The 12,581-nt window shown below is 38.2% G+C and overlaps 1 protein-coding gene across 3 annotated transcripts; it reads right to left on the bottom strand.

The window, feature by feature from the left end:
• On the bottom strand, positions 1-12,530 carry kif3a (kinesin family member 3A). 3 transcript variants are annotated; one of them, XM_044039783.1, is made up of 18 exons: positions 12,354-12,530; positions 10,079-10,352; positions 9,294-9,438; positions 8,652-8,736; positions 8,417-8,522; positions 8,133-8,272; positions 7,803-8,000; positions 7,492-7,666; positions 7,191-7,289; positions 5,235-5,243; positions 4,660-4,816; positions 4,394-4,574; positions 3,718-3,828; positions 3,463-3,588; positions 2,372-2,425; positions 2,214-2,282; positions 1,993-2,123; positions 1-1,137 (listed from the first exon to the last, which is right to left on the bottom strand). In XM_044039783.1, the coding sequence occupies exons 1-18, from the start codon at positions 12,357-12,359 to the stop codon at positions 1,089-1,091; spliced, it is 2,115 nt and encodes a 704-aa protein (XP_043895718.1). In that variant the 5' UTR covers positions 12,360-12,530; the 3' UTR covers positions 1-1,088. The 3 variants fall into 3 exon arrangements, with proteins under 3 accessions (XP_043895718.1, XP_043895719.1, XP_043895720.1); XM_044039784.1 differs by having other exon boundaries at positions 5,235-5,240; XM_044039785.1 differs by lacking the exon at positions 5,235-5,243.
• Between the last annotated feature and the right edge of the window lie 51 nt (positions 12,531-12,581).

Raw genomic sequence — 12,581 nt, 5'->3', positions numbered from 1 at the left:
TTTTATTTTTCATATTTTATTTTCAACTGTCTGGCTTTACAGAAGCAGAAGCACTTAAATGGAGGGCGACAAATGGAGTTGTCAGCCCCTCTCAGCTGCTGTAGGCGTTTGGCAGAATGTGTTTTCTGCGACATACACAGAGTTTTCAGACAGGATTTCAGAGAGTATCAATAACTTAACACAGACAGATGAAGATGGGAACAGACATGTAAAATAATTTAATAAATAAAATATCTAGGGTGCATGTAAACATTTGACACACAGTATGGTCCAAAATAAAAGTCAGTTTGCCTCCGACACACAGAACATAACATCGAATTATCTCCACCAAAGCCTCATACTAAAGTGTTTGACATACAGTACTCTCAATAAAACAGAATTTTTGGAATACTGAAAATAAAAAAAAAGTGACTTGCTTCGATCTTGAAATAGCACAAACCTAAAATTATACAGCACACCTTTCAGTTACATAGTAGCTCTTCTTGATGCTCCCACACTTTACTTTCATTTCCCCACAAAAATGGCATATTTAGTCAGTGGAAAGCAACACTAAGGCTATGGCTTGTGCTCAAAAGGATAAATTATTTTCATTTTGTTTTTTAAGTGCAAGTGCACACTTATATCAATCCAGTTATGGGCCATTTAATATGAATCGGTATTTCTTCAGAAGGCAGTGAAACGGATACATGTGAAAACTTCATCTGTGCAGCATTCATGACATAAGACTTGAACTCAGCAGTCACGTGCACAATTCTATTTTCAGCATTCTGTCAATTTTGTCGCTGCATTCTAATTTAACTAAAATGATAAATGTTGCGAGTGAAACGAAATTCCTCTGCTCGTTTTAAGTCAAGGATGATGTCACTTGGTGTGAACCAAGGCAACATTAAAAAATGTTGGTGGTCTTACACTGCACTATGAATCTCTTAAACCTATCGTGAACGAACCATCAACAAAACCTAATCAGCTATACGGTGCATTCAGATAACATTTTAAATTATGTTCGACAGTGACTTTTATATACTTGACTGACTTCTTTTCATAAGGTTATATGATAGTTCCGATGACTGCTGTCCCTTCCGTCGCCTTCACTGCAAAAGGGATTCGATCACAGCTTCTGGCTTTGCAGATCTTTTCCTGTGTGGGGATGAGTGCAAGATATTATCAACAATTTCTGAGAGGTGTCAAGTTTCTGATTTCTCAGAAGAGAATATCAAGATAATGTTCCATGCATATATTATATACACACATAGAAAATGTGCAATGGGGCAGAAAATGAAATAAACAGTCTAAACAGCTTAACGCCCATTTTACACAAAATTTAAAATGTTTTATTGCACATATTGCAGGGTAATTTGACCTTGGACTGAAGGTTGCCTATACATTCCTATTGCAGACAATAACCAGATGTTAGCAGGTTGCTGGGTTTTTTTTTTGGCCAGTGGAAAGTCATTTTAATCCACTTCAATTCAATCTGTACTGTCAGCGTTTCACTTACATTTCTGAACAAAATGCAATTTCTCACGATCCCAGTCGCTCACAGTGCCAAAAACTAACATGTTTAACTGGAGCTGAAGAGGCTGCTGTGTTCAAGCTCATGTCGTAATCCAGGCTAAGTGGACTTAACTGAAGTATAGGTGGAAAACAAACGAAAATGGCAAGGAGCTACACTTTGCATAAATGCTGGCCAAGACTATGAACTGTGAATCACCCCAGGATCATGTCTTAGTTTTCCAGGCATGCTCCCATTACTCTTTCCAAGTACCATTGAGTGAAGAAATCAAATAAAGGGCTGATATTAAAAAGGTAAAGTGAATTAAAAAAACAAGGGTCAGAGACAAATTTAAATTTGATTTGAAACCACTTTGAGACAGCAGCATAATGAGAATAACAATTAAAAATACACAATGACTGCAGTGTGAGAAACTACATGGTGGACTGGTGCATCAGTAATGTTCAGCAGGATGTGGCATTTTAGGCAAAGTAGATTACCTTCGCCCAGTCTTGGGTCGGCCACTCTTGCTACTTTTGGAGGTCCTTGGCCTTTCTAGTTTCATCAGTGACTGTCGCATGCTTTCCTCTGTGTAGGCCAGATACACATGGGACAGATCCACCTCAAATGGCTGAAAGATACAGTAGATGAGAAATGTCAACAATTCTTTGTAAAGGAGAAAGTGGAGAAAGAAAACATCGGCCTTAACAAAAAAACTTACATCTTTTTCTTTTTTGTCTGGGGCGGGAGTCTGTTTTCGCATATTATTGCCAGTGTATGCCACACATTTCTGAAAAACATTAATGACAAAATGTTCATAAGCCATCTTACACATTCAGACTGATGATCATTAAAATGGCGAGTTATCAGTGAGCTCACCAGCTGCCATTCTCCAATGTCTTCATTCCAGTGCACGTAATTCTCAATCATCTCCTACACACAAAAACATGACAAAATATAAAAACTGAGCAAAGCACATCCAGGTGCAGAGCTGTTCAGTGTCCGCAGGTATATAAAGATGCGCTAGGGTTTTTTTTTTTTTCTTTTCATATTGTTTGTTTTTTGCACTACTTTATATATATTTATATACATACACACTTAAGCAAACAATCTGTTTGCTTACAGATTTCTTTCCTGTTTTTTTGCACTACATTTATATATATTTATATACATACACACTTATATACGTACACACTTTTTTCTTAGTCATAGTACACAATAGTCTACCTCAAAATTCAATGCTATGTGTTGGTTTTTCTCCGCTTGCCAAGCAACAAAATTTCGTTGCCAGTTTTCACTGCTGTGGTTTCTGTGCAATGACAATAAAAGGAAGTGGAAGTCTAAGTTGCCGCCTGCAGGAAAAAAGGAGCTACCACATCTCACCACATACAGGCAATGAGTGGTACAAGCACAGCTGTTTGCTTCAAATGCCTGACTGTAGGTCATGTTCAACAATTTCAAACAGGTAAAGCAGCAGAAATGGACGGAAAGAAGTGTCGCTCTCATGTTGCACACTTGTTTCGTCGGGCAGTGTGACTGACAAATGTTTAATGCTTGTTAAAGACAGACAAAAATACAGGAAAAAACACCCAATAAGAGTAAATGTGTTTTCTTTTGTATGCGGTGAGAAAAGACAACTTGAATACCTGTGACACAGGGTCACATTACACATGTCAGTCTCAGTTGGTCTACATTACTTTAGACATTTCTTCCAGGTTCACAGAGGTTAATCAGACCATAAAGGATGTACAATCCAAGCTCTTTATAAGACATTATTATAGGCATATTATAATGGATCACTTCATTTATATTACTTAAGAGTGGTTCAATCATAATTACTGCGTTTCTCCCATGGTCAACAGGTCAAAAAGTCAGTCAGCTTTTGAATGTTATGCTTCTGCTTTGTGTGCACAGATGTTAGACATGGTTAACAGAGCAGTAGGGACACACACACACACACAAACACACACCTGGTAATCCTGGGGAATAAAGTTGTCGATAATGAGCATCTGGAGTCGGAGCTCTCGGCTCAGCTGACGGATATTCTCCAGGAGGCCTTCAATCTCCCTGTGATGCTCTTGCTGTAGATCTGCCATCTAACCGAAAAACAGATTGAATTTAGAATATGTTACAGACAACTGTTACATATCTACACAGAACTCTGCTGCCCCACCACCTGGGCTTTTAACTGACCACTCTCTATGTTACTCTTTTGTTATGCTTACTTCAGATTTGGCAGCCATCAGCATGGTCCACACTTTCTTCAGTTTCTTGGTCTTTCCTTGAGCCTCTTCCTGCAGACTGGTGTATTTCTCTTCTATGTCCAGGCGTTCTTGCTATTTTAAGGAGGAGAGGGATCAGTGATGATTATGCAGAAAGAAGCTCCAGGAAACTATTGTCTATCATTTTCATACATGCAAGGAACAGATTTCAAATCCTGATGTTTGGCTCACTTGAAACATTGATCCTAACATTAATTGCACATGCACATGAAGAAAGTGAACGGAAGGAGAGCAAGAGAGCATGAATGTGGTTATTTCCCAGCCACAATAATGAAACTCAAACCAATATTGTGGGTTCTGTTCTCATATCCTGTTACCCTAAGCACCACATGGAAGTGTTGTAAAAGAAAGATGTCATACGGATGTGTGGGTGAAGTCAAAGAAGATCATGTCTCTTTGACATGATGCAAGCCTAAATATTCTAATTATAATTACATAGCTGGCTAGAAAACAAGTAGAGGATTGCGATTGCTGTTTGTAGGCTAAACTTAGCTGAAGGTTATACACTGGAAATGTGTCAACTCATAGGAAATAAGGCCATTTTTAAAAGGCAGGGTATTGCAATAATATTCTGATGTTACAGTACCACACAACATAAGTTACTGTTATCTGTCCTTACTTCTTTCTCCTCCAGCTCCTTCCGCAGCTGCTCTGCTCTCCTGCGACGCTCTTCAAGTTCATTGTTAGACTCTTGCAAAAGCTTCTCCTGCTCCTCAGCTTTGGCCAAGAGGTCCACCCCACCCACGATCACCTTCTTCTCTAAGGCTGACAGTTTCTCCTGGAGGAGCTGATGTTCCTGCCTAAGGGATTAGAGAGGTGTTATTTCATCTGCCATACTGTACAGACAACAAATGCTAATGAATATTGTTCTTTTCATTGACTCACTGGGCTTTAAGCAGGTCCTTCTCCCTCTTCTCCAGCTCTGCTCTTGCCTTGTTCCTCTCCTCCTCCTCCATGTCTAACTTGGCCTCCAAAGCTTTTCTTTCCTCTTCAATCTTTGCCTGCATTTCCACCATCTTGTCTGGAGAGACCTTCTTCCTGCCTTTAAAGAGACACACAGAAAACCATAGTGTCCTTAATTGTATTTACCTTGTGGATTATATTATCTGTGTCTTCTCAAATTAACCACATCTCAGAATAGGTTAAATACAGATTAATTTCTTCAACATTGCACTTCAGGGTTAGTATTTTTTAGTATCTGTGCAGTTTAGTTAATTCATTTACATTACATAAATTACATTTATGAGATTTTGGTGGAACCTGGGTCCTAACAGTAAGTGTCAGTGAGATCCAGCTACATTAAGTTATGACTTGCTTGTTAGTGTAAGCCATATAAGTGAAATATGAACTGAAATTTGGATTATCACATTAGTCAGAATTAGTGACATTGCTACTAAGATACATCCATTTGGACAGTTAATGGGCACACTGCCCCTGGACAGTATGACCATCTCACCAACCTCTTTCTTCTTGAATTAAGAGGTGTTTAGCATGTCACATGGGCCGCATTTGCACCGGAAGGAGAGAAAAAGAGAGACACAGACAAAGAGCAACACATTACAGAGAAATATTGACAGTCTTAAGACCCTACAGATGGAACACTGCATATGAGAAAAGGAGTGAAAGAAGAGAGGGCACACTGAAAAAGTGAAACTTAAAAAGTGAAAATGTCATGTCATGTGGCAGGAAACAAAAATGAATCACTTGACATAAATAATGAAACAGCCTGAATACAAGACTTCATCCCTTTCACACAAATATGGTCATATTGGCAGGTGCGGAAACACAGACAGATAGACAAACGGGACAGTAGTTTGACACCCAGTGGACAAATCAGGAACAACAAGTGCAGAAACACACTCTGTGGGGTGAAGTAATTATGTATGGCAGAGGTGAAAGCTGAGGCTGATATGAAGTTATGAGGCCTATGACGCCCAAAATCTAGTAATTTAGGTAATGTGAAATGGTAGAATGTACATAAAATGATGGTAATCTTTTGGAAGGTAGAGTAGATTAAGAGAGGCCAATCTCAATCATACACTTGACACAATACAGAGATCATATGACTTCCTCTGTGTAAAATGCACAACCTTCTCAGGGTTAATAAAAGTAATAATAATCATAATGTGAAATATGCATCTTTTTGAACAAGTAAAAAACATGGCATGTCAAGGGTCCAGTGTGTAAATATTTGTGTGATATCCAATGGTCAGACTATAGGCACTAGGGGGGGCGACTCCACAATTGCACAAATAAGTCTGTTTAAATGGAAGTCTTTGGTTAATGAGCTTACTTCCCACTTGATTTATAACATATGTCAACATTTTCCTGAAGAGTTAATGGTCTCAATCACTAGTTAAGACCATTAGGGCCTGGTTGCAGGTGCAGGACGCTTGAGCCAAATCATGAATCTCAAGGCTTCAAAACAGGAGTTCACATTCCTATGGGTGGCGTCAGGACCAGTTGCTACTTGACTGCGACAAAAGGACATTCTTTCTCTAGTGTTGAGGAGCAGTAGCTGCTGCTGCTGCTGCTCTCCTCACTGTCTGGAGAGGAAGCGGACGTGCCCACCACAACACAATCAGTGAGAGATAGGTTGTGTAGCTTAAAGCAAAAATATGCACTTTGTGTGAAATAGTGAAATAGTGAAAAAAAAAAAATCACTCGGTTACTGGGGGCTTACATGCATATGGTAGAATAGCAGAATTACCTAATACTATAGTGGAGAGTGACCAGTATCAACCTTCCTGGAATATGAAGCTCACAGGAACTTTGGCGTCACATATGTAAACCAAATTCATTGTAATAGAAATAAAAGTGTGAACACAAGGGGAACTCCTAAATAAGTGCAATGTTTATACAGAAGAAAGATGAATGAATCACTAACCTAAAACTGACTTCTGCTTGATAAATATCTAGAAAGGTATTTATTGCTGAGTCATAATGTAACACAAAAAATAGGGCGGGCTAGATTAGATATATATATATATATATATATATATATATATATATATATATATATATATATATATATATATATATATATATATATATATATATATATATATATTACTGCAATGTTAACCGTAATGCAATTTAACAGGCTGCTGCTATCATTTACATTGATCTCTACACTGACAATTGCTGCTTAACGTCTTAGGGAAGTGTAAATGTGTGTAAATGTGTATTTAAATATCTCTCTTTTTGTTGCACTACTTGTTGTATGTACAGCTTAATGACAATAAAAGTGATTTGATTTGATTTGATATAGACGTTTAACCCATCAAAATCCCAAACCTGATATTAAAAAGCTGTATAAATGAACACTCCTGGCAGACATAATATTGCATTGATATGTAGTCATAGTTCTGTACACTCTAGGAACTTACATTTGTGCACTCATCATATATATTTACCTCTTCTTCTCCTGCGACCCTCTCCTGCCTCCCCTCCTTCATCTTCACCTTCATCCATCTCTTCTGATCCGCTGCCCTCTGAACCAGAGATCTCTTCACCTACAAAAAACATTTTTTTTTTTTTAAAGAAAAGTTTCCCTCCATGTAGCTGAATGACACAGATTAATGCAGAACTGAGGGGCAACATTCAAAAACACACAAAAAAAATTGTTGTTGATCAAAAGGGAAAGATTGAAAGCTTGTGATGTTTAAAGCAAAACCACCAAAAACAGCATACAATTATAACTGCCAAGATCATTACCCTCTTCTAGTTTCTTCTTCAGCTCCTCAATCTCCTTCTGAAACTGGCGCAGCAGGGCATCCTTAGGATCCTCATTGATCCTGGCTTTGTTCTTGATGTTTTTAGCCCTATTGGCGTAACGCAGGGTACTGATGGTCTCATCGTAGTTATAGTCTGCAGGGCCTATATTTGCACACTAGGGAGGAGAAAAATGTGAGGCGAAAACTGTAATGTCAGCATTGATTATGTACAGTTTGTATGGACAATGATATGTGGTCATTTTCTCTAACCCCGATACATATTTCTGGAACAGGTTCAACTTTTCACTGTACCATCATGGTCTTTGAGTTTCCTCCGAGTGAATCCTGTAGAAGACGGGTGAGTTTGGAGTTCCTGTAGGGCACATGCGTGCTCTTGCCATCCACCAGGGCAGAGATGACATTACCCAGAGTGGAGAGAGAGAGATTGATCTTTGTCGCTTCCTTTAAACGCTGACCTGTGGCTCCAGTCTTGCCCTGCCTCTCTGAACCCTGTGGACAACGAGTGGGAGATTATTGGTGGTGGTTAGATGAATTTTCCGCAAAATATTTGTGACATTACTCTGTTGTCATTTTACTTGAAGTGGTTTATTCTTCTGTATACATTTCTGCCCAGATACATACTGCTAGGTCAACCAGATGAAGTTTTCCCATGCGAACATGCTGGTTTCCATCCATACCCTTCTCACTGCACTCGATAGTGATGGTGAAGATAGCATGAGAACGGGAGCTGTGTTCATTCATGTTTGTGGCACCTACAGAGCCTGAACATCGTAAAAAAAACACAACTAAATGAAATTTCATTTCATACTATTTCAAAAGTTCATTTCATTTCATTTTTGCATGAAGACAACGAGATTCAAAATCTAAAAACATTGTCCTATCCTGCTTCACAACATCATACTTACGGTTTTTGTGTCCCAGTGTCATAATCCGGTCCATATCATCAGCATTGTTCACTACATAACCAGACAGGTCTTTGATATATACACCGACATCTGGTCGCTCTTTCACCTGTAATTAAAAACTGAATGTTTAACTATGGAAAGAAAGGGAAAGAAAACCTTTCCTCCATTATTATTACCGCTTTATTGTAAATAATGGAACTCAATGTTCTGGCCTAAACTATAAATATCTTTTTACCTCAAGCCTCTGCAACTGATCCTTGCCCAACAAGTCCCGCACTTCCTCGTTGTAAATCTCAAGGTATGAAACACGAACCAAAAATCTGTGAAAGTCAAATGTGAACAAAAAGGTTATGAGAATAAAGCCCTTTAAAACATGCACATAAGCAATATATTCAGGAAAATGTTGCTCTAAAATAAAACAAACAAACAAACAAACAGTCTTTTCAGGGGTGAAGTAAAACTTTCATCAGTGTCACTGAAACTTAGGCCAAATACTTTGTACCTTTAGAAAACACATGTGATCCCCCACTTGTGTAAAATCACACTTGCTAACTAACTCTGCCATCATGAGTGATGTCCAAGTGCTTTTAGATGAGTGTAAATAACGGCTGTTTTAACCAGATGTCGTTGCTTTGAAGGGCAGTAAAGGAAATAGTCACCTTTATTGAATGAATCTTCATAACAGTACACTGAGATGAAACAGTTGCATGTGTGCAAAACTATGCTGAGTGTTTGCGGCAGAGTGTCTAGGTTACAAATGTGAACTCTACCGCCCAAACTTTCATTTTTTTTGGCATTCTTATTGTCAGCTGTACTGAGGGGGTGGCTTTATAGATATATAGGTGACATTTTGTTTGCTGATTGGGTTCTCTCTTACCTGGTATCACCCTCTGCCTTGGCAATGTGACCAAAAATATGAGCAAAGGAATTTGGGATAATCCCTCTGAGTTCTGGCACTGCTCTCACACCCTCCATGGTGAATGTTTTACCTGTTCCAGTTTGCCCATATGCAAAAATGGTGCCTGGAATGAACAACAGAGTGTAAACTCACACAGTCTGTGTCATATGGAATATGGAAAGATTAAAATAAATATACAATATATATAATATACTTCTTATGTAATTACAGCAAACAATGAAAAGTCTGGAATGACAACAAGATTAGATGGGAAAGGAGGCTATGATATGACTAAAACGGTTATCAAGGGTAACAATGTTCAATTCAGTTAGGTAACACAATCAATATCAGGTTATTTAAGACTGAGTTTGGTATAAACTTATATGTATTGATTTTGATCTGAAAGTGTGATTTTGCAATGTATTATGATGATATAGAATGACCTTCTGCAATATTGATAATGAATTATTATCTCTGCCATGGAGTTCATGTTTTTGGCCGCACTTGACTGTTTGTAAGCAGCAAAACTCAAAAAGTAAGTAAGTCATTTTCCGGAGATGAAGGCTGAGTCAAGGAAGATATCACTAGATGTGGGAGATGGCGATCATCAATGTTGTCATTGTTTTATATACCATCTCTAGGCTATGTGCTGCCTGTTTGAGTGTCTGTACTAGATGATGCAGGCATTACACTTAGGATTCTGATTTTACAGCAAATGGTTTTTGAACAAAAACAAAAAAGAAAGTGTGACAAAAGATCAGTACCATTGTATCCTTCTAATACTGAGTTGACGATGGGGCGGGCTGTGAGATTGTACACATCCAGCTGCTTGCTCTCTGGTCCAAACACAGTATCAAAGGTGAAGGTCTTGGGAGGTTCATGAGGAGTCTCCAGCTTGTTGACTGTAATGGTCCCACGGATCTCGTCAACAGAGACGGCCTGTTTGTGGCCCATCATCTTCTCCTTCTGGTTGAAGGGACGACATCTCACCACCACCTTGACATTATCACTGACCTCAGGTTTCTCAAGCTTATTGCTCTGAAAAAGGAAAATGTAAGCTTATATGTAGTTATAATTACAGGTTGACCTATATGGGTTTGTCTAAGGTTTTTAATACACAAAATTGCTTATCTGAAATAAACATTCATGGAACCACAGTGAGCTGTCTCTCCAGTCTGTATTATACTGCACTGCAGTGTCTTAAGTAAATATTAAATAGATAAAACTAGGTATGGGGTGATGTGAGGATGTCATGTCATAATTATTCAAACCGAAATAATGCAATTCATTATATTATTGTAAAAATAAGGTTTTTATAAAAGGTTTTTTTAAAAGATTATCTACATTGTACTATACCTCCATCTGATGTTCCCATGAACCTTTTCTAAAAGCTTGCATATTATGGAAAAAACGTGAACTTATTTTATGGACAATCACTATTTATTTTACAAACAGATGTTATGATGAAATGTTGTAACATATGCGTTCACCCATAAAAAAATTAAGCGAACATTTTAAAATGAAAAAAAAACAATCTTCAGGGACCAGCATATAAGAATGATTGACATTTATCGGTGAGACCACAGAGATATGTGAATAATTCTTGCACACGGGTGGTTTAAGATTTTGTGTGTAACAATCATTGACATTGAGATCACAGATTGCAAAAAAGGGAGGACTCCTTCACACACCCTTCTTTTTCTAAGCATGTCAGGGACCTCTGGCTTTTGTATACTGTACCATAAATGATGTAATCACTCTTTCACGACTGTCCACTTTTTAACTCTCCCACTATCTATGTCACGTCTTCCATCTGCATTGTTTATGGTTTGATTTATTCACTGGGTTTATGTGAGTGGAGATGATGATTTTCTTTGTTTGAGTTCACTTCAAAATGCAAAAGGCTTATCTGTGGTTTATTCTAAATCAGTGAAAACCAAAATATTTTTTAGTTATAAAGCTATTCTAGTCTTCTATAAACATACTTCAGAGTGGTATATTTAATTTCTGACAATACTTTCTTATGTATGTTACACACTGTATCTTTTAATGTAAAAAAAAGTAATGTAATAATGTAATGTAATGTAATGTAATGTAATAATGTAATGTAAAATGATGAGGTCATAGTCGGCCTAGGGCGCCATCTACTGGAAGGGGCACCAAATGACCACAAAGCATGTTTATAAGCAAATAAACATTTGCCTCTATATTTATTTTTATCTATATGGTGTTAGTAATGGGAGTATTTTTTATCTTTTTTGTAGTTTCCATACTTCTAAACTTCACTGTTGGCGACCTTACTAGATTGTGTTTTATGACTTGTTTATTGCTGTGTTAGTTTCAATAATAAATAAAAATAACTTTAGTTGTCTGAGGAGTTACTGAAAAATGTGTTTGTGTGTCGGGCACCAAATCCCAATCTCGCCCAGGGCACCAAAATGCATAGGGCTGGCCCTGGATGAGGTCCTGGGATGACTGAATTAAAATGAATAACTAGAGCTGTATGTTCTACGGTCAACCCTTGTGAGGGCTTTTTATCACGAATATAATGTATTGTTTTATCATTTCATGAACCTGGAAACTGTTACACCGACATGGGGACGAAAATATGAATTATTAGAGCAATGAGCAGCATTAGTTAAGATTCTGCAAACAAACATGTGCAAGCTTAGATGAATAATAACTAATAAAAATCACTACGTTTTGAGGAGATATCCAACGTGTTTCGTCAGCTGTGCTTTTTACTGGGTTGCTAGGCAGGCGAACGCTTTCGTTTGTACGGTCAACTACCCTCGTAGCTAATTGGCAATCAAGTTTTCCTTCATAAGTCAACGTGGTTTGTACGTCATACTTCACGGTTTGTGGTGACTGAAAAAAAAACCCGGCGCTGTGAACAAAAGTGTTAAATTTCCTTCTAAATCATGTCGCAGCGGCAGCTGGTAGGCTAACCCGGTTAGCATCACATCAGTGAGGTCGGAGGAAGGGAGGAACCCATTTCCAGAGAAAACAAAAAATGCCAGGTCAGGCCTGACGACTTACCGGCATGGCGAGGAAGCAGAGACGAGATTATGACGTGATTGTTAGGACAGTGAAATGTTCGTACGCCTTTGTTCATGTGACGCTAAGCTATCCGAAGAATTTAAATGTCAGTGTAGTGTCCATAACATCCGATAGCTTGTTGTTACGACTGAGTCAACCTGCGCATGCGTACAGGGGAGGCGGTCTCTAATATTACAGATATTAGCAGTTATATTTACATGGGGGTAT

Source organism: Solea senegalensis, linkage group LG12, assembly GCF_019176455.1.
Source record: "Solea senegalensis isolate Sse05_10M linkage group LG12, IFAPA_SoseM_1, whole genome shotgun sequence".
Classification (NCBI taxonomy): domain Eukaryota; kingdom Metazoa; phylum Chordata; class Actinopteri; order Pleuronectiformes; family Soleidae; genus Solea; species Solea senegalensis.
The sequence above is the reverse complement of the archived record's forward strand: the minus strand, read 5'-3'. Positions and strand labels throughout refer to the sequence as shown.

Bases quoted from the DNA above. Each gene is read 5' to 3' on its own strand.
- kif3a (XM_044039783.1), bottom strand. The intron at 4,575-4,659 runs GTGAGTCAATGA...CTAATCCCTTAG, and splicing joins AAGGACCTGCTTAAAGCCCA to GCAGGAACATCAGCTCCTCC. The intron at 3,589-3,717 runs GTAAGCATAACA...TTTTTCGGTTAG, and splicing joins TGATGGCTGCCAAATCTGAA to ATGGCAGATCTACAGCAAGA.